Below are 21,852 nucleotides of genomic sequence, written 5' to 3' on the forward strand. Positions count from 1 at the left end.
GCTCAGAGCTTCTGCCCAAATACCGTCCTCCATCTCTTCCCCCGAGCTCCTCTTCCCACTTAAGCTACAGGTCCTCAGTCTGTGTATCCTCTGCTCCCATTAATTCTTTCTAAATATCTGAGACTCTACCCTCACCTACTTCTCCCCTCGATACTACCCTGTCCTGCCTCCCCTTTTGCAGGAGGCGTGGGAAGGACGGCACCAGCCTGCGCACAAAATCCCGCACCTGTAAGTATCTAAAGTCATTCCCTCCCGCCAGCCCAAACTTCTCCTCCAATGCCCTCATACTCGGGAAGCTCCCTTCCAGGAACAGATCACCCACCCTCGCAATCCCCGCCCTCCGCCACAGTCAATACCCACCGTCCATGTTCCCCGGGGCAAATCGGTGATTGCCGCAGATTGGGGTCCACACCTATGCTCTCACTTCCCCTATATGCCTCCTCCACTGGCCCCAGATCTGAAGAGCTGCTACCACAAGAGGGCTGGTGGAGTACCGCGCCGGTGGGAGCAGCAGAGGTGCCGTAACCAGGGCTGCCAAACTGGTGCCCCTGCACGAAGCAGCCTCCATCCGCTCCCAAACCGACCCCGTACCCACCATCTATTTCCTTATCATCGCCGTCCAGTAGTAGTTGCAGAAGTTCGGCAACGCCAGCCCCCTTTCTTCTCTGTTCCTTTCGAGCATCACCTTCCTCACCCGGGGGGACTTCCCCGCCCAGACAAATCCCAGGATAATTTTATTCAGCCTCTTAAAGAAGGACCTCGGGATGAAAACGGGTAGACACTGAAATATGAACAAGAATCTAGGGAGAATCGTCATCTTAACAGTCTGCACCCTCCCCGCTAGTGACAGCGGGAGCGCATCCCAACTCCGAACCTCCTCCCTCACTCGTTCCACCAGTCGGGACAGGTTGAGCTTATGCAACTTTCCCCAGTCTCGTGCCACCTGTATCCCCAATTATCTGAAGCTTTCTCCTACCAGCCTGAACGGCAACCCCTTCAGTCTACTCCCCTGCCTGAATTACAAACAACTTGCTCTTAGCCATGTTCAGATTCTATCCTGAAAACCGTCTAAATTCCCTCAGGGTTTCCATGATACCGCCCATGCCCGCCATTGGGTCCAATATGTATAACAGCAGGTCACCCGCGTATAACGAGACTTTATGTTCCACTCCTTTCCAGTCCCTTGAAACTCTCAGAGCAATTGCCAGGGGCTCTATGGCCAGCGTGAACAGCAGTGGGGAGAGAGGGCAACCCTGTCTTGTCCCGCGGTGCAGTCTGAAATAATCTGATGTCGTCCTGTTCATCCTTACACTAGCCTCTGGGGCCTGATATAACAGCCTAACACAGTCAATGAACTCCTCCCCGAATCCAAACCGCCTCAGCACCTCCCACAGATAGTCCCACTCGATCCGGTCAAAAGCCTTTTCCGCATCCATAGCTACCACTATCTCTGCCTTCCTGCTCTCCGGGGGCATCGTAATCACATTAAGCAGCCTTCTTAGATTGGCCACCAGTTGCCTACCCTTTACGAACCCGGTTTGGTCCTCCGCAATTACATCCGGTACACAGTCCTCAATTCTAGTCGCCAAGATTTTGACCAGTAATTTAGCGTCTACGTTGATCAAAGAGATTGGGCTGTAAGATCTACAAGCCTGCGGGTCTTTATCCCGTTTCAGAATAAGCGAAATAGTAGCCTGCGACATCGTCGGGGGGGGTAGAACCCCTCTGTCTCTTGCCTCGTTAAAAACCCTGATCAGCACCGGCCCCACTATCTCGGCAAACTTTTTGTAAAACTCCACCGGATACCCATTCGGCCCCAGGGCTTTACCCGACTGCATGACCTTCAGGCCCCCCAATACCTCTTCGATCCTGACCAGGGCCCCCAGTCAGTCTACCATCCCCCTCCCCACTCTTGGGAAGGTCAGTCCGTCCAGGGATCGCCTCATCCCCTCCAGTCCCCCCCCCCCCCCCCGGGTTGCTGCTGCTGGTCATCTATCTTCCCTCTATCTTCCTAAACACCTTGTTCAGCCCTGTCGGGTCCCCCACCAGATTTCCCTCCCCATCCGCTATCCTTCCTATCTCCCTAGCCGCTTCTCTCTTCCTTAGTTGTTGAGCGAGCATTCTGCTGGCCTTCTCTCCATGCTCATATATCACGTCTTTCACCTTTCTAAGCTGCTCTATGGCCTTGCCTGTCGTCAGCACCCCGAACTCGGCCTGCAGCCTGTCGTTTTTTGAGTAACTCTGGCCTCGGGGACCCCGCGTAGCTCCTGTCCGTCCGTAAAATTTCCTCAACTAGTCGGTCTGTTTCTGCCCTATCTGTCCTGTCCTTATGAGCCCGGATTGATATCAGCTCCCCTCTCACCACTGCCTTCAGCGCCTCCCAGAGCAGCGAAGCTGAGAGTTCTCCGGTATCATTTACTTGCAGGTAATTCTGCATGCATCTCCTGTTTCTCTCACACACCGCCTCGTCCGCTAGCAATCTAACTTCCAGCCTCCCCGGTGGGCGCTGAAAGCTATTCTTACAAATCTGTAGATCTACCCAGTGCGGAGCATGGTCCGATATGGCAACTGCTGAATATTCTGCCCCCACTATCCCGGCCAGCAAGTCCCTACTCATGACAAAGAAATCAATTTGGGAATACACCTCGTGTATGTAGGAGCAGTACGAAAACTCCCTCGCCGACGGGCTGCTAAATCTCCACGGATCAGCTCCCCCCGTTTGCCCCATTAACCCTCTCAGTTCCTTTGCCATCGCTGGCAACCTGCCCGTTTTTGAACACAACCGATCCAGGCTCGGGTCCAGGACTGTGTTCAAGTCCCCACCCATGATCAGTTTGCGCGAATCCAAGTCAGGGATCTTCCCTTGCAACCTCCTGATAAAATCCACATCGTCCCAATTAGGGGCATACACACTAACCAAGACTACTCTCACTCCTTCGGTGACTTTCTTTTAAGGAACAGTTGATGCGAGTGCAGGACAGGCATTTCCGATTAAAAGGAAAGGCAGGACTCAGGAACCGTGGATCACCAGGGAAATTGAGAGTCGAGACAAAAAAGGAAAAGGATACATACATGAGGTCTAGGCAACTAAAAACAAATGAAACACTTGAAGAATATAGGGAAAATAGAAAAGAGCTCAAAAAGGGAGTTAGGAGGGCAGAAAGGTTCACAAAATATCCTTCGTAGACAGGATTAAGAAGAATCCCAAGGCATTTTATACGTATATTAGGAACAAGAGGGTAGCGAGAGTTGGTCTACTCAAGGACAAAGAAGGGAAATTATGGGTAGAACCAAGGACGTATGCAAGATCATTAATGAGTACTTTGCATCGGTATTCACAAAGAAGAGGGATTGATTTGTGGTGTCTCAGAGGGATATGTAAACACTTTAGAACAAGTTGTTATTACAAGGGAGGAAGTCTTAGCTGTGTTAAAAAGTATTACGGTAGACAAACCCCAAGGGCCAGATGACATCTATCCCAGATTACTGTGGGAGCTAAGGCTTCTAACACTGGGCTTCTAACAGAAATCTTTGTTTCTTCGTTGGCCACAGGTGAGGACCCAGATGACTGGGGGATAGCCAATGTTGTCCTGTTATTTAAGAAGGGTAGCAAGCATAACCCAGGTAATTATAGACCACTGAGCTTAACGTCAGTGATAGTGAACTTTCTGGAAAAGATTCTCAGAGATAGGATCTATGCACATTTGGAAGTGAATGATCTTATTAGCGACAGGCAGCATGGTTTTCTACGGGGGAGATCATGTCTCACTAATTTAATTGAGTTTTTTGAGGAGGTGACAAAAATGATTGACGAGGGAAGTTCTGTGGATGTCGTCTACATGGACTTTAGTAAAGCATTTGACAAGGTCCCTCATGGCAGACTGGTGCAAAAGATTAAATCACACGGGGTCAGGGGTGAACTAGCTAGATGGGTTCAGAACTGCCTTGGCCATAGAAGACAGAGGGTAGCAGTGGAAGGGCGTTTTTCTGAATGGAGGTCTGTAACTTGTGGTGTTCTGCAGGGATCAGTACTGGGACCTCTGCTGTTTGCAATATATATATAAAACGACTTGGATGAAAACATAGCTGGTCTGATTAGCAAGTTTGTGGATGATATTAAGATTGCAGGAGCTGTGGACAGTGATGAAGGTTGTCAGAAAATACAGCAGGATACAAATAGGCTGCAAAATTGGGCAGAGAAATGGCAGATGGAATTTAACCTGGACAAATGCGAGGTGATGCATTTTGGTAGATCCAATTCAGGTGGGAGCTATAAAATAAATGGCAGAACCATCAGGAGCATAGACACACAGAGATCTGGGTGTGCAGGTCCACAGATCCTTCAAAGTGGCAGCACAGATGGAAATGGTGGTAAAGAAAGCACATGACATGCTTGCCTTCATAGGATGGGGCATCGACTATAAAAGTTCGCAAATCATGTTACAGTTCTATAGAACGTTGGTTAGGCCACATTTCGAATACTGCGTCCAATTCTGGTCACACTACCAGAAGGACATGGGGGCTTTGGAGAGAGTACAGAAAAGGTTTACCAGAATGTTGCCTGGTATGAGGGTATTAGCTATGAGGAGAGACTGAATAAACTGGGATTGTTCTCCCTAGAAAGACGATGGCCTGAGGGGCGACCTGATAGAAGTTTATTAAGTTATGAGGGGTATAGTTAGGGTGAACAGTTGGAGGTTTTTCCCAGGGTGGAAATGACATTTACAAGGGGACACAAGTTCAAGGCGAGGGGGGATAGGTTCAGCGGAGATGTGGAGGGGAGGGTTCAGAGTTCAACTGGAAACAGTCTCAGAGAGGAAGGAACATTCCAGAGAAAGATCCGACCAATCAGCAGGAGCCATTGACAAGGCCCAGCAATCCAAGTCAGTCCATTGACCAACGGCCAAGTCCATCCAGGCACTGACCTCCCTGGAATCTGCTGTTTGAAAATGAAGACAGCTTTCTGCAGCCCGCCTGTGTTGAGGTCACAGTCAATCTTCCATTTAAGCAGAATATGGAAGATACACTACTAACAAGATGGCGAAATTGTACGGCTACGAACAGGGCCCAAGACTATAGAAGGAGATCGAGACAAGGAAATTATGAAGACAGAAACCCAGTTAGAACTTCATAGGAAGATGAACCCCAGAAATGCACGGGGCATGATAAATCGATGTAACTCTCAATACCATTTTGTCTTCAACTGTCCAAAACATTATGATAGAGTGTTTAAAGCGACACATGACACGGAAGAGTCAGAAGAGGAAAAAGATAGTGTTCAGAGAGAAGACATTGTCCTATTAACAAGCAGTTTTACGTCAGTAATGGGGGTGTTGGTTGCAGAATCCTTCAATTGTGCTGTATTGGACAGTGGCTGCACATTTACTGTGTGTGGAATTGACTGGTTAAAATGTTACCTGGACTCCTTGAATGCTGAAAGTCGTAACAAGGTTAAGGAATTTGAAAGTTCCACAAGTTTCAGGTTTGGGGATGATAATACTCTGAAGTCGCTGAAAAGAGTGGTGATCCCTTGCAATATTGCCGGAGTGAATCATTTCATTAGCACGGATGTTGTATCAAGTGAGATACCTTTGCTTCTGAGCAGACTGTCGATGAAGAAAGCACACATGAAACTGGATATGGAACAGGATAAGGCAACAGTTTTTGGAAAGACAGTGGACTTACAATTTACACAGTCGGGACACTATTGTAGTCCATTACTGAAAAATAATATTTCAAGTAGTGGTTAAGGATGTGTTAATGATGGTGAGGACGTTCAATGAGGCCAGGAAAGGGGGGACTCTACCCCCGACGATGTCGGAGGCGACGATATCGTTAATTTTGAAGAGGGATAAAGATCCGTTGCAGTGCGGGTCCTATAGACCCATTTCATTGTTGAACGTGGACGCCAAATTGTTGGCAAAGGTACTGGCATCGAGGATAGAGGACTGTGTCCCGGGGGTGGTGCACGAAGACCAGACAGGGTTCGTAAAAGGGAGACAACTGAATGTTAACGTGCGACGACTATTAGGGGTGATAATGATGCCCCCAGTGGAGGGGGAGGCAGAGATAGTGGCGGCAATGGACGCAGAGAAGGCATTTGATAGGGTGGAGTGGGAGTATTTATGGGAAGTGTTAAGGAGGTTTGGGTTTGGGAACGGGTTTATTAGCTGGGTTAGACTTCTTTATGGGGCTCCAACGGCAAGCGTAGTTACAGGTCGACATAGATCGGAGTATTTCCGACTATATAGGGGAACAAGACAGGGATGCCCGCTGTCTCCATTGTTGTTCGCGTTGGCAATTGAACCTCTGGCCATGGCGTTGAGAGACTCCAGGAAATGGAGAGGGGTGATTAGAGGGGGAGAAGAACACCGAGTCTCGTTATATGCGGATGACCTATTGTTATACGTGTCGGACCCAGCGGGGGGAATGATAGAGGTTATGCGAATTTTGAGGGGGTTCGGGGATTTCTCGGGGTATAGGCTAAACATGGGGAAGAGTGAATTATTTGTGATACATCCAGGGGACCAGAGTAGAGAGATAGAAGGCTTGCCTCTAAGGAAAGTGGAAAGAAACTTCCGATACCTGGGGATTCAGATCGCTAGGAGCTGGGGAACCTTGCACAGACTTAATCTGACACGGTTGGTAGAACAAATGGAGGAGGACTTCAAGAGGTGGGACATGCAGCCTCTATCGCTGGCGGGCAGGGTGCAAGCAATTAAGATGATGGTCCTCCCGAGGTTCTTATTTGTATTTCAATGTCTCCCTATACTAATCACTGAGACCTTTTTTAATAAAATAGACAGGAGCATCACGAGCTTCGTGTGGGCAGGGAAAGTTCCGAGAGTAAGGAGGGGGTTCCTTCAGCGTAGTAGGGACAGAGGAGGATTGGCACTACCGAACTTGGGCGATTACTATTGGGCCGCCAATGTGGCAATGATACGTAAATGGATGATGGAGGGTGAGGGAGCGGCGTGGGAAAGACTGGAGAGAAAGTCCTGTAAAGGGACGAGTTTAGAGGCGCTGGTGACGGCGCCGCTACCGATCTCACCTAAAAAGTTTACCACGAACCCGGTGGTGGCGGCAACATTGAATATCTGGGGACAGTGGAGGCGACAGAGAGGGGTGCGGGGAGCCCTGGTGGGGTCCCCAATCAGGAAAAACCATAGGTTCGCCCCAGGAAGAATGGATGGAGGATTTCAGAGCTGGTTCCAGTTGGGAATTAGGAGGGTGGGAGATTTATTTATAGATGGGACTTTTGCGAGCTTGGGAGCATTGGAGGAAAAGTATAAGTTGCCCCGGGGAAATTTCTTGAGATATATGCAGGTGAGGGCATTTACTAGACAACAGGTGAGGGAATTTCCATTGCTCCCGACACAGGGGATACAGGACAGGGTGCTTTCAGGGGTGTGGGTCGGAGAGGGCAAGGTGTCAGAGATTTACCGAGAGATGAGGGAAGAGGGGGAGGAGTCGGTGGGCGAACTAAAAGGAAAGTGGGAAGAAGAACTAGGGGAGGAGATAGAGGAGGGTATGTGGGCTGATGCCCTAAGCAGGGTAAATTCCTCTTCCTCGTGCGCCAGGCTTAGCCTGATTCAATTTAAGGTGCTACATAGAGCACACATAACGGGAGCAAGATTGAGCAGGTTCTTTGGAGTGGAGGACAAATGTGGGAGGTGTGGCGGGAGCCCGGCAAACCACGCACATATGTTTTGGGCATGCCCGGCACTGGAAGGGTATTGGAAGGGAGTGACGGGAGTGATTTCGCGGGTGGTGAGGGCCCGGGTCAAACCAGGCTGGGGGTTAGCTCTATTTGGAGTTGCGGAAGAGTCGGGAGTGCAGGAGGCGAAAGAGGCCGACGTTGTGGCCTTTGCGTCCCTAGTAGCCCGGCGCAGGATCCTACTCATGTGGAAGGAGGCGAAACCCCCCGGACTGGAGGCCTGGGTAAATGATATGGCGGGGTTCATTAAACTGGAGCAGATAAAGTTTGCCCTGAGAGGATCGGCTCAAGGGTTCACCAGGCGGTGGCAGCCATTTCTCGACTACCTAGGGGAACGTTAGAGGGAAGACAGATGACCAGCAGCAGCAACCCAGGGGGAGGGGGGGGGGGGGGGAGGGGGGGTTTAGTTTAGGTCAAAGATAAAGGGGTTTTGTTACTTGTGTATTGTTTAAAATTTCTGTATTGTTATTGTTGCGTTTGCTTTGTAAGAGGGGGAAAATTGTTGTTTGGGAAAAAATTTTCAATAAAACATTTATAAAAAAAAAAAAGGATGTGTTAATGGCAGTTGAAAATGGGACTTTAGCTGATAAAAAGCTTGTTGAATTAAAACTGCATAAGCAACTTGCACATCCGTCTCCTCGGAGGCTGAAAAATGTATTAAAGGGTGCAGGGGTAAGGGATGAAGACCATAAGAAACTGATAGAACAGGTTAGTGATTGCTGTGAAGTTTGTAGGAAATACAGAAGGACACCAGCACGACCGATAGTAACCCTACCTTTGGCCAGGGATTTTAACGACATTGTGGCTGTGGACCTTAAGATCTGGGAAAGGCCATTTTTCCAAAAGGGCAACTACCAAAAGTTGGTACAAAGGTGACATACTTGCCTGAAGGGTCTAGTCAATGGAAGGATGCAACTGTTATTAGAGCAGGGAAGGCCACTGGAAAGTATAAACATTGGTTGAATGTACAGCATTCAGGGGAGGGAGTTAAGACAATGGATTGGGAACACGAAGTTCAAAAATGGAGGTCACAGAAACGCAGTGCCAGTTCAGATAGTACATCTGTTAGTGAACAGGTCCGCAGGAAAAGGTCGAGAATTTTGAAAGGACATCCCACAGCAGATAGGAAAGATCAAGCAGTAGCAGTATAGAACAAGTTACCAGGCGGGAGAGGGGACGTAGTTTATCAAGATCTCGGAACATGAGTAAGACTACGAATACTAATAGGAGTAGAAGCCGACATGCACGTGAGATTTTGGTGGCTTCCAATAAATTATATGGAAAGTTACCAAAGATGCTAAACAGCAAGAACTGCATAGTTGGAGTGAATTTGGGGTATACACGGAAGTGCCGGATAGGGGACAAAGAGCTCTGTCCCACAGATGGGTTTGCACGGAAAAAGTTCTTCCGGATGGAACTTATAAGGCAAAGGCCAGGCTTGTGGCAAGGGGATTTGAAGAAAGCTTAGAAAATCAGGATTTAAGGGTAAATTCACCTACAGCAGGAAAGGTTAATTTTAAAGATCTTCTTTTAGCCACAAAGGCATGGGAATGCAAATCTATAGATATGAAAGCTGCCTTCTTGCAGGGGCATCAGCTCCAGAGGGACATTTTTCTCCGTCCTCCTAAAGAAGCAGCTAACACAGAAGGGGTATTCTGGAAGTTGAACAAATGTGTATCTGGTTTAAATGTTGCATCTAGAGTCTGGTATTTTTCAGTAAGGTCAGTTTTGTTAAAGTTAGGCTGTTACCAGTTGAAAGTAGATCCAGTAATGTTTTACTGGCACTATAAAGGGAACCTTTCTGGCATCTTTATGATGCATGTCAAATAATTTTGAAGCTTTTGTAATCTCTGGTTTGAGGAAAGAATTCAGGGTTGGAAGTCAGGCTTCCAGTGCATTTAAATATATTGGACTGGAAATCGGACAGACTAAGTTAGGGGCAACTTTACATCAGCAATCTTATTTGGAAAGCATCAGCCCAATAGCAATTAGTCGTGGCCGGGTCTTCACAAAAAGATGCAAGGTTTCGAAGATGGAAAAAGAGCAACTGCAAAGTTTAATTGGGCAACTGAATTGGTTAGGTAGACAGACTAGACCGGACGTGAGTTTTGATGTCTTAGAGTTGAGTACAAAAATGAATGATCCCAAAGTGGAAGACATAATAAGAGCAAATAAAGCGTTTGGCCAAACTAAAAATGCAGGAGTGTGTTTTGAGGTTCCCAGTTTTAGGTGACCTTAGGCACTTGAAATTTATAGTTTATAGTGATGCGTCCTATGCAAATCAAGCACAGGTGGTTTTATAATTTTCCTCTTGGGGAACAATGGTAAATGTTGTCCTCTTGTGTGGGAAACAAAGAAAATAAGGAAAGTGGTCGAAAGCACTTTGGCTGCTGAGACGTTAAGCTTTGAAGAGGCGGTGGATATGGCCTTTTATATATCTCAGATATTGACAGAAATTTAACTTTTAAATGAAGTGCGCCTGTTTGTGCTTTTTTTTTCTTCCAAATAATTTGAGAGAAAAAAGGGGGTGAAATTGCATGTGTGTTTTTGAGTTTCTTTAAATTTTGTTTTCACCTAATTATTATTTTCTCCAAGGAAGGGGAGACTGTTAAGTAATGGGTTAAGAGATATTGCAATTAGTTGTCTCATTTATGTTAAGTATCCAATGATTGACACTGATATGTAAAGGGGCTTCAGGTGGCCCTTGTGGCAGGTGGTGTGCTGTTAGAGTTATGTGCAGAGGCTGTGGAAGTGAAATAAATGGTGAAAAGGAACAGGACATTTGACTCTTCACACAACGGTAACTAAAACGTAGAACATCAGGGATGCACACAATTCATGAAAAGGCATGATTTAGTGCTCAATAATAAAACAATTTACCAACATCTGCCACCTGAATTTGATAATAAAATCATCAAATTTTCACTGTTACGTCATGTTATTCAAGAAGGTGTTACATCGCTTGTTGTTCAGCCCTCTGAAGGACGGTATCCAAAAGATGTGGAACAGTTTGGATGATGAAAGGTGAGAAGACATTCGCCGAGGGTGGAAATATGCGAACACCCTCACTAACAACATTGTGACAATGGGTCAAAATGCATGGAAGGAATTTGATAACACCAACTAACAATCCAACAAGACAGTTATCAAGATTGGTGAAAAAAAGTGTCCTTGTAAAAGATGACTGGCCATAAGAAGACACAGTTCACAGTGACTCCATCTTGTATGGTGGATGGGACAAAATTAAATCCAATGGTGATATCCAAGAGACAAATTCTCTCCAAAGAAAAATTTCACAAAGACATTGTCGTCCATGTTCACAAGAAATGCTGGCTGGGTGAAAGCATTTGCAAGAAGTGGATCAAAGGAATGTGGAATTTGAGACCAGGAGTATTACGCAAAGGAGGTTTGTTTCCGTTGGAACATGTTCAACTCCCAACTTGCCAGCAATGGACTCAGCGATGTGAAATTAACCAACATCAACGCGGCAGTTATTCATGGAGGTTCTCACATCCTTGTTGTTCAGCCCTCTCAAGGACAGTATCCAAAAAATGTGGAACATTTGGTTGGTGGAAGGTGAAAAGACATTCAAAGGGTTGAAATATGCGAGCAACCTCACTAGGAACATTAACAATGGGTCAAGATGAGTGGAAGGAACATGATTCTAATATTGTCAAAAATAATTTTCAAAATGTGGACTATCGAATATGCTTCACAGTATCAAGAATGATGACTTGTGGAATGATGCTACCAAAGTCAATGCTACCATCAATGATGATTTTACTTGTATGGTGTTGGATGAAATGTAAATAGTTTATAATATTATAAAATAAATAAATGTTAGAGAACTAATACAAATTCATTCTTTAGCATTGTTGATTTTAAACTTTATTCCGCTGAGACTGTCTTTTTGGGCCCAAATCAAGCATGCATATCTTTCATGTAAAAGTCAACAATGACTTTGTCTTAGAAAGATTGCAAAGATTTGACATTTACATGAGTGTATACAGCCATTTCAATACAAGTTTTAAAGCACTCCAATTATTGAATGTTGGTCAGTCCTGATGTTATTCATCTCCTATATATTAACAACGGTTTCAAAATACTATTTTGTATAAAATTGATTTAGATTGCCACACACAGGCATAATTAAATCAGCAGTTACAAGTATTACAAATTAGTAAAATCACTCGTGATCTATACATTTTCTTTGATTCAAGCAGAATATATCTCAGCAATTGTTTATGCATTCATTTGATCCAACTGTATTTGATTCTTTTGCAGAAAAATATAGTCATATACAGCTTTCAGATAGAATAACACAGTAAATTTGGTGTTTTAGGTATTGTTCAGGTCCTGTAGACTTACAGTCCCCTTCTTCCACCAATACCAATAAGGAGGTAATTAATTACTTTTTCTTATTTTTCGGTCTCTTTGTGCTACACATCTTGTTCCCCAGTTCAGAGGGCAGGCAGGAAACCTCTCACCAAGCCTTTACCAATAGCACTCTGAATTGGCTGCCATTAGATGAACAAGCAGAGGTGCCAACCTCTCCCAACAGAAAACAGAAATTCCAGATAACAAAAATCAGTATTTGGCAGAGAATCCGGATTTTCATTTCCACCCTCCCTCAATGTGATTTTTTTATAAAATACAGAAAATCTGTGCTTGTTGGCAACTCTGAACGAGCACAACAGGAAGGTTACTTGACTGCAGTTCAGTTATTTCAAGCAAACTACCAAAGATCCAGACAAGATTTATTTTAGTTCAGATCTATATTTTTACCAACAATGATTTTTGTCTGTCGCCAGAGACAAAAGGTGCACAGATAAACAGTATGATATAAATTCTAGTATTGAATACTACATAGAGGAGCAGACTGCTTTTATTCAAGTGGCTGCCTGTACTTTGCCAAACAAATGTGCAGGGAGTTTTTTTGGGGGGAGGGGTGGAGAAAGATGGGGTGGGGAGAGAATGAAAGGAAAAATTCCTACACAAATCCACTGAACCTATAAAAAACATCTATTCCAACTCAGGATAATTACTATGACATTTGAATGTTCAACTCACTACTATAGTGTCCTGAATGTGTTTTCCTTCCATTTCCTTACCTTCCACAGCTCCAAAAATAAAGATGGCCCACTGCTATTTAGGCTCCTAGAATTCTTGGTGCAGGAGGCCATTCAGCCCATCAAGTCAACACCAACCCTCTGAAAGAGCACCCTAGCTGTGCCCAATCCCCCACATTAACCCCATGACCCCACCTAACCTACATATCTTTGGACAACAAGGGGTAATTTAGCATGACCAATCCACCTAGCTTCCACATCTTTGGATTGTGGGAGGAAACCAGAACACCCAGAGGAAATTCATGCAGACACGGGGAGAACATGCAAGTTCCACAGTCACCCAAGGCTGGAACTGAACCCGCGTCCCTGGTGCGGTGAGGGTGCAGTGCTAACCACGCCTCCTCTTATAGGCAAGAGGGTGGACTTACTTTATCTCAGTGCCTATTAATGAAGCTTTAGGTTTATAGAATTGGACTTTTGTTCATTATTCCATGGTGCATTACATTATCATGAAACACCAGGATGCTGGCTAAAAACTGGCAACGTTGTCTAAGTTATGAAATTGGAAATGCGAGAGGTAATGATTCAAAATGAAGCATTCTTACTGACTGTCCAATACAAAGGCAGGGGTTACCAAGTCATAGCCCTAACTAATAGTCCAGGGAAAATAACAGCTATTTTTGTTCAATTAAAGTCAGCTTTGTTAGTTCAAGAGCAAGAAACGGTTAAACCCAGCCATATCTGAAATTTCAAAGTAATCAATTATATGTAATACAATTTTATCAGCCAAGCAGTCACATATAAACTTCCAAACTTACATTGTGCGTTTCTATAGAGTAGAAAAGGGTCTTGTAACTGAAAATCCAAATCCTTAGTAATTGGTTCAGTCCTGTTCTCCACACTAAGTCTGTTCATGATGGTGAAGCCATGCCTCGGAGAAGCAGATCTAGAGCCAAAAGAATGGCAAGGCAGAAGTGTTGAAAAACAATAAACAAATTGACACCTGATACTGAAAATGTATTTTTACATTAACGCAAGCATCTACAAATTGCTCTGTAGGAAGAAAAAACACCTACAGTGAAAGCAAGACATAGATTTTCATTTGTTACTTAAAATCATAACCACCACCCCAACAAAAGTGCAACAATGTTATTTTGAAACATTACAGAGCAGGTAGGCAGTTACGTGGCTGCATAAATTTACATCCTTCTCTCCTGAGAATTAATCCTTTGTTAAAATAGATTTTGAAAAGCTCCATCTTCATCAACGTGTAGGAATTTTTATAAGAACGGGCATTATGCCAAGTAGTATTAGTTGGGACACTGCCTTATTGGCACTGGAGATGGAAGGTACTGCCCCCCCCCCCCCCCCCGGCCAGCAGTAAAAAGGGAGAAGGTTCAGGGAAATGGTAACCAAATCGTACTTGGACTCGGATGTCACTCCCCAATGTATTCACGCCTCTTTCTTCCCCCATCCGTCTACAGTCCCTCTTCAAACCTTAACAGTATTACCCCGCGGCTTTTTCAATTGTTCAATGCAGTTTCTGCCTTTGTAATCTTGTCTCAACACTTTTAAGGACGGGTACTCTGCTTCATCTCTAGATCTCAATGTTGTTGACTTGGTTTAAGCCAATCACAACATATAAATCTCCTGGGAAATGCAATCTCATTCAGCTGGTAAAGACAGATAAATTCACTTATAGATTTTTGAAAAGATCCTATTTCGGCTGCATGAATCAACAGTTTAAGAAACTGCATTACAATCAACTCCTGGTGCACAGAAAGGCAATCCCACAGATTGTTGCAATATTGGATGACTGATATAATTCCTCTTATTAGAACACTGAATACCTCTACAATACTGGTGGAATTTATTTTTTTACAAGCTGCGCTCAACCACAACATTACTTTTGAGTGGAAAATGCTCAGATGAAGTACAATAGAAGCCAAGCACAATTTACAATTTTCAGCAGTTAGAGGGAAAAATACTGAATGGGAATGCCAAACTGTTCATCTCCCCCACTCCCCACCCCAAACCCCTCATGTGCCGTTGTTATTTTGCCTGCAACCTACTTAAAGAAATCAGCGATACTGCTGTTACTCTAACCATGAAATACAAAAGGGCTCCTCAAAAATTGACAACGACAAAACTCAAATTAAATGTTAAATCCACGTGTGACAGAGCCAATATCCTTGTGCCAAACATGATATACCAAGGCAAGTTGATATGACATGCGACGGAGCTACACTACAAGAAACGCTTGCTGTGAAAAGTGATTTCTGCTAAAGTGCTAGTGCATCATTCATGTTGGATATTGAAAAACAATCTACATTATCCATTCAACATAAGCGGAAAGGAATGTAGAATCAAATGACAACTGCTTTTGGCATTCTAACTTCATTCTATTAGCAATGGAAACAGGCACATTAGATATGAGCACAAATAGCTCTTAAGTAGCTGACATTTCTGATGGATATTCTGTTGTGACAGCCGGCAGGCAATGGCTTTGCATCCATTGATGGAGTTGGTGAAGGATCTGCGTGGATATGAACGTGAAAATTGTTGATGCTTTGGTAAAGAATATTGCTATTAGTGAGAGCAAGAGTCAGGAAGAAATTGTGGTCCCATGAGCAGGCAAAGATAGAATACCAGTCCTACCATGGTCTCCTGTACCAGTCCTACCATGGCCTCCAGTACCAGTCCTACCATGGCCTCCTATTTTTTTGTGACTGGACAGTAGAATTGACAATGCTGTGGCCAAATGTGTAGTTGACAAATTGTATTCACAAAACGTAAACCACAATAATCAAGTACATCATGAAAAATAACTGAACTTTGCATCCTACATGGTAGGACCAATACAGATCTGCAACTGAATTTTCAACCTTCCGTCACAGCTCAGTCACCCAATGGATAAACTCTCAGAGCCATCAAGAAAAGATGCTCGCATTTTAAATTTCAAAATAAAAATATATTCTATAACTGATGAGAAATAAACAAATGGCACCAATTTGAGGGCTTCATTATTTTCATCCACCTGAACTATGAAATTTAGTTCACCGTAATAGACAAATGGAGACAGTTCGTAATGTGCTAAGTGGATGTTTATTCCATTTTCAATTACTTCTCTTATATGCTTTCTCAAAACTCCTTTGAAAATAAATACTTATATAGTGACTACCATAAGAAAATTCCCAAGGTGATTCACAAGAATGGAGACATCAAGTAACAGTCGAAGTGTTAAGAGAGGTCACCAAAAGCATGGCTGAGAAAGCTTTTAAAAAGGTGAATGCAGCAGAAGGGCTGAGAAAGGAATTCCAGAGCGGTGCCAAGACAGTTGAATGTTAAAAAAATTGAAAGGCTTCCAGCAAATACATACAATGTATAAAGATAAAATGGATTGAATTTACATTATATAAAGCCTGCAAAACTTGCAGTTGAATATGAGGAAACATTCTCTTTGAAGGAAGTAAATGAAAGAGTTTGGTTTTCATACAGCATTGCATTCAAAATGATGTTCTTGGCAATAAACTGAATGTTATTTCAGTCCTGACTGCTATACATGTTTAAACATGTGCAGACAGACACAGGCAGATGTTTAATAAAAATCAATATTACATAGATACAATATATTTTCCCAGCATTGCAAATGCAGGGTTCCCAAACCCATTGGGCCAGTTACTCCAAGAGCAGTGCATCTCATGCTCATGTTACTTAAATGATTTCTTCATCCTTCAGCTCAAAAAACATTTTGCATCATAATTTGCTCGAAGTGAAAACTGGTAACAGCACGGCGAGGACAACAGGGCTGGGACCTCAGGGGAACCAACAATGTATACCCATAATTAATTACATTTAGGGATCAAGAAAAAAACCAGATCAATTGAGAAGGCGAATGCAAATAGGTGAACTGAGAGTCAAACCAGCTACAAAATGTTAATGAGAATAGGAATTAATTATTTAACTAAAGGAAAAAAATGATAAATAGAAAAAAGTAAAAATTAAATCTTGAACAATGAGCTGCATGAAAGAATGAGATTGCACAATTTTAAACCCTTTAATTGTGGGCCACAGGTCAATTAGCACCATGTTAAATGATTGCCATATTGCCAAAAATGCACTCATGTTAATTATCAGGCTTTAATTTGTGGTGAGTTTAATTCTGAAAAATGAAAGTAGGCTAAGAGCAGGATGTTATTCATGTAAAGCAACCTGCAGAATGCCATAAATTCATGATCAAATTCAAAATTTACGCAACCGTGGTGTCTCTCTTATTTCCATCAACTTGTTGGCTATGTGTTCCATGAACACACTGTTACATTTCCTGCAAGTCCAATCCCATTATATTTCAATAAAACATAAAAGAAATAAGACTCGAATACACAAGCCAAAATACTGCAGAATTTTGAAATATGAAATAAAAACAGAAAATGCTTTAAACACCCACCAGGTCAGGCACCATCAGTGAAGAGAAAGAGTTACGGTTGTTCCAGGTCGATGACCCTGGACTGAAGTCGGGCCATCAAGCATTTCCAACATTTCTTGTCATATTTGCTTTTAAAGCTGGAAGAAACTATTTAACCCTTCATGCGTTTTCTATTAATTGATTAAAAAGATAGCAGCATGAGGCTCTTTTGCCCCATCCAACCTCTTCCACCATTCAATAAGATCAGAACTAATCTCATTGTGCTCTTAACTTCACTTTCCTGTCTGCCCTTTTATCCTCGACTCCAGAGTAGATCAATAATCCATCTAATTCAGTTTAATTGCATGGAGTGAAATTAAATGGATTAATTTTAATTAACTAGTTATTCACTTGAATCCCTATAATTAGCTACTGGCTGAAGCTGTAGGACAGACATTTACGTGTAATTTGCAACTCTGCAAATAACTATAAAAGGATGTAAAAGGTCGGCTCCAGTTCAATCCTTCACCAACTTGCTTTCTCCTGGAGAATAATAAATTCTGCTATTTAACAAGATCATGACTGAACATCTACCTCAATTCCTCCTGAATCACATTGTATCAAAACATTTATCGACCTCGCTATTGAATATACTCGAAGAATGTGTATCCAGGTAGAAAATTCCAATAACCCCTTGAGTTTTTCCTCATTTCAGTCCTAATTTGCACACTTCTCTTTGATTTTCAAAGGCTTCTTCTTTCAATCTTATTACCTCCATTAATTAGTGAAGCAGTCACATTGACATTAGTTTCTTTGTATTTGTGGTAAATTTTGGGTTTTCTTCTTTAGATAGAAACGATAGCATGAAAACCAAACTGAAATACTCAATAAATATATATAGCTCATCCAATGACAGGCCATGGATCAATCAGATTCAAATAATCAATCAGCTTCAAATAATATGTTCAACATGTATAAAATCATGTCGTACTGCCTATCCCAAATTATCCTCGAGAAGCTGCTGGTGAGCCACTTCCTTATTAGGCCATTACAGAGGGCAGTTAGGAGTCAACCACATTGACGTCAGCTTGGAATCACAAGTGGGCCAAGCCAGGTAAGGATTATTTTTCCCTAAGAACATTGGTGAATCAGATTTTTCTTTTTGCAACAATTCAGGTTAATTAACTGAATTTAAATCCCCCTGTGGGAAGGAAAGTCCCATCTCCTGATCATTAATTCAGGTCCTTAGATTATTAGCCGTGTAATGTGACCACTCTGCTACTGCTCCCCATCATGAACTGAACTAATATCAAATTCACCATCCAGGTTGTGTTCCCTGATACCCACGTATTTCAATGGCTTATCACAGGGGTTCCCAAACTGGGGTCCACGGAACCAGAGGGTTCTGCAGGAGGCCTCCACTGGTTCAGCGGAAGCTCTGGCAGCCACGTGACAAAAAGGTAGCTTTTTTAAAAAATCCCACCCAAAAAGCACACAAACTAAAATGCATGCGCAAGTCAGTTGAAGAAGCAAAGATTCAAGTGTAAAGAACAAAAAATCTAACTGACAAATCAAAGCCCAGCCTCTCACAAGGCAGTCTATCAGTAGCCAGACATTAGAATCGTAGAATCCCTGTAGTGCAGGAGGCCATTTGGCCCATCAGATCTGCACCAACTCATCCAAACCTGCACATTTTCTGGACACTAAGGGCCAATCCACCTAACCTGGACTGTGGGAGGAAGCCGAAGCATCTGGAAAAAACCCACGCTGACACAAGGAGAACGTGCAAACTCCACACAGTCACCCAAGGCTGGAACTGAAGTTGGGTCTCTGGCACTGTGAGACAGGAATTATAACTACTCTGCCACCTTGCTACCTCAGCCAATTTGTGGGCAGCACAGTGGTTAGCACAGTTGCTTCACAGCTCCAGGGTCCCAGGTTCAATTCCTGGCTTGGGTTACTGCCTGTGCAGAGTCTGCACATTTTCCCCGTGTCTGCGTGGGTTTCCTCCGGGTGCTCCGGTTTCCTCCCACAGTCCAAAGATGTGCAGGTTAGGTGGATTGGCCAAGATAAATTGCCCTTAGTGTCCAAAAAAAATGTTAGGTTGGGTTACAGGGATGGGGTGGAGATGTGGGCTTAAGTAGGTGCTCTTTCCAAGAGCCGGTGCAGTCTCAAAGGGCCAAATGGCCTCCTTCTGCACTGTAAATTCTATAATGCGCAGAGTGACCAGTCTCTTGAATTCCTTTCTGTTGCTGGGCATACTAGCTGCTGAGTAAGTGGAGGAGAAGTCTATGTGGCTGTCACTTAGTAAAATAAATTGTTGCCTTGGTAGTGTCAACCATATCTGAGAAGGTATTTTTTAGAACAGTAAATCCTGGCAAATAAACTAAATGCTATGTGAAGAGGGGCTTTGAGAGGGGGGGCCTTGGTTTTGAGGGGGGGGCTGGTTGGGGAAAGGGGGCATGGTTGGAGGAGCATGCAATTCAGTTAAGGGGGGGGCCTTGGCAGGAGTGACATGGGATAATTTGACAGGGAATTCATGTGAATGGGGCCTTCGAAGGGGGCTAAAACACATCGCCGACATGATAAGAGTGTTTGGGGTTCCCTGATGCTTTTGGGAGGTCACAAGGTGTTCTGTGGCTGGAAAGGTTTGAGAAACCATGGGCTGGATTCTCCAATCCTGCGGCTATGTCCGCAGGACCGTCTGGTCTTAGGGCCAGAAAGTCGGCACTGCCCCCGCACTGATCATCCGTCCGTTGGGGGGCTAGCTGGCGCGCAACAGGATACAGCCGCAGAATGCCCAGGTCCGTGGCCGCACATGCACACGGCGGCAGCCTGCAGCGTCCATGCCACATGGCACCGGCTGCGGGCGGACCCGGCCTGCCAGAAACTGACCCCTTGTAGCCAGCCTCGCCACTCCCAGACCACCTCCCACCAGTGCCCCCAGCTCCACCACAGCCCGCTCCCCCCCCCCCCCCGGCAACTGTGGCGGCGCTGGATTCAGTCCTCAGCCGCCACGCGAGGCTCCCGAACGGAGTAAGCACACGTGTCCCACGCCATCAGGGACTCGGCCCATCGGGGCGGCGCATCAGGGGAACGCCTCGGATGACGTCCTGAAGCCGTACATACGGCGTGTGGCGTACTCCCAAAGAACGACATTTTTGAGAGGGTGGAGCATTGCAAAAATGGCACTGCACCCGATTCCGGTGTAAGCGGGGATTCTCCGGCCGATCGCGATTTCACCTCCGGCGATCGGACAATCCCGCCCATCGTCTTTTGAACTCTGGACTGAGGAGCCAATTACTCTTCAGTATTGACCCCCGTCCACCCCCAAACAACGGCTGCATTCACTCTGCACACTAGAGTCAGCACAAGGTGATTCTGACATCAGTTACAGCGCAAGATGAAGCTCAAAACTGAGCTAATACCAGTCATTGTGGTGTTGCATTTTGCAGGTGGAAATCTTGTTTCAAATTTACTCAAGGCAATATGGACCACACTGGTTTAAATAATTGAAAAATGGAAACTACTTTATAACCATATTACATTGCAAATGCAAATTAATCCTCAGCAACACCATAACTAAGGGTAGTGATAAATTTAGGAACAAAACCACAACAAATATATGGATAAGTTAAGTAAGTGATTTAAAGAATTTGAACGATACTTGTCCAAGATTAACAGTTTGTAAGTGATGGGGATGACAGCTTTGAAAGAGTTCCCTTCCAGATGTGATGGGGAATTTTACACACACACGCTGGTAGCCGTCAAAGTAGTGTGACACACCTTCCCAATTTGAGCTCGGGCTCGTGGAAGCTGCCAGCACTGCTACATCACATGTGTGCAGAAGGAGCTAGGCACGCGTGTGCATCATCCTTGATCTGTCTCCCATGTCTAGGAGCAACTTTTATCGCATTTGTCACCCAACATCATTTTTTCACGTGCTTTCGGAGGGCGAATTCATCTACAACCCTTTTTTATTTTGTTCCATTATCTCGAATAATAGATTCTAGCTCTGTGTACTACAGATGTTCTATGAACTGGCCTATAGTTTCCCACTTCCTTTTTTCTCCTTTCTTAAATAGTGAGGTTATGCTTGCTACTTTCCAAAGGTTATGCTTGCTACTTTCCGGAGGAACTTTCCTAAGGTTATGCTTGCTACTTTCCTACGGACTTCAACACACCATACGGAGAAACATTATCATCGAGAGCAACTTCTGGATTTATGTTTATAACTGTGCATGTGCAAGCGCCAGAAGTGCTATAAATTTCAGAAGAATAATGCTGGTCAACTGCGACAGTTCCTGTCATCACCTCTCCAACACCCAAGCCATCATCTTCTGCAAAACCTGACATCATAAAACTTCAGCCTAGCTGTAAAGAACCATTCTTCTCAGCAAAAAGAATGGAGCAGAGTCGATAATTTTTGTAATTCATTTGATCTAAATATCTAAACAGACAATAAGGATTTATTGTATGTAAGCCATTAATATATTTTATTTTAGAGCAGGACTTCCCAAACTTCTACGGCCACAGGACCCTTGTAACCTCCCAATGGTACTAACAAAATCCCTGAGCAGCATTCTTACTGTGTTGGAAAGTTAAACCACAAAAAATTGATTGTTTTTGTGCAATAGATGCAAACATACAAAAAAACCTAA

General features: G+C 44.1%; 1 protein-coding gene across 3 annotated transcripts in view; it reads right to left on the bottom strand.

The window, feature by feature from the left end:
* dcp1b (decapping mRNA 1B) overlaps positions 1-21,852 on the bottom strand; it is a 260,055-nt gene that overhangs the window by 110,609 nt on the left and 127,594 nt on the right. Inside the window, exon 1 of one of the 3 annotated variants that reach the window (XM_072484611.1) lies at positions 13,605-13,734. The exons of 1 other annotated variant lie outside the window; for it this stretch is intronic. Coding sequence is in view for 1 of the 2 variants with exons in the window: in XM_072484610.1 (XP_072340711.1) it covers positions 13,605-13,701 (97 nt within the window). In the remaining variant the exon portion in view is untranslated. Of the gene's footprint in view, positions 1-13,604; positions 13,735-21,852 lie in introns of those variants that run through there. One more of the 3 variants, XM_072484610.1, reaches the window with a different exon arrangement.

The sequence above is a fragment of the Scyliorhinus torazame genome, chromosome 19 (genome assembly GCF_047496885.1).
Source record: "Scyliorhinus torazame isolate Kashiwa2021f chromosome 19, sScyTor2.1, whole genome shotgun sequence".
In the NCBI taxonomy this organism is placed as follows: domain Eukaryota; kingdom Metazoa; phylum Chordata; class Chondrichthyes; order Carcharhiniformes; family Scyliorhinidae; genus Scyliorhinus; species Scyliorhinus torazame.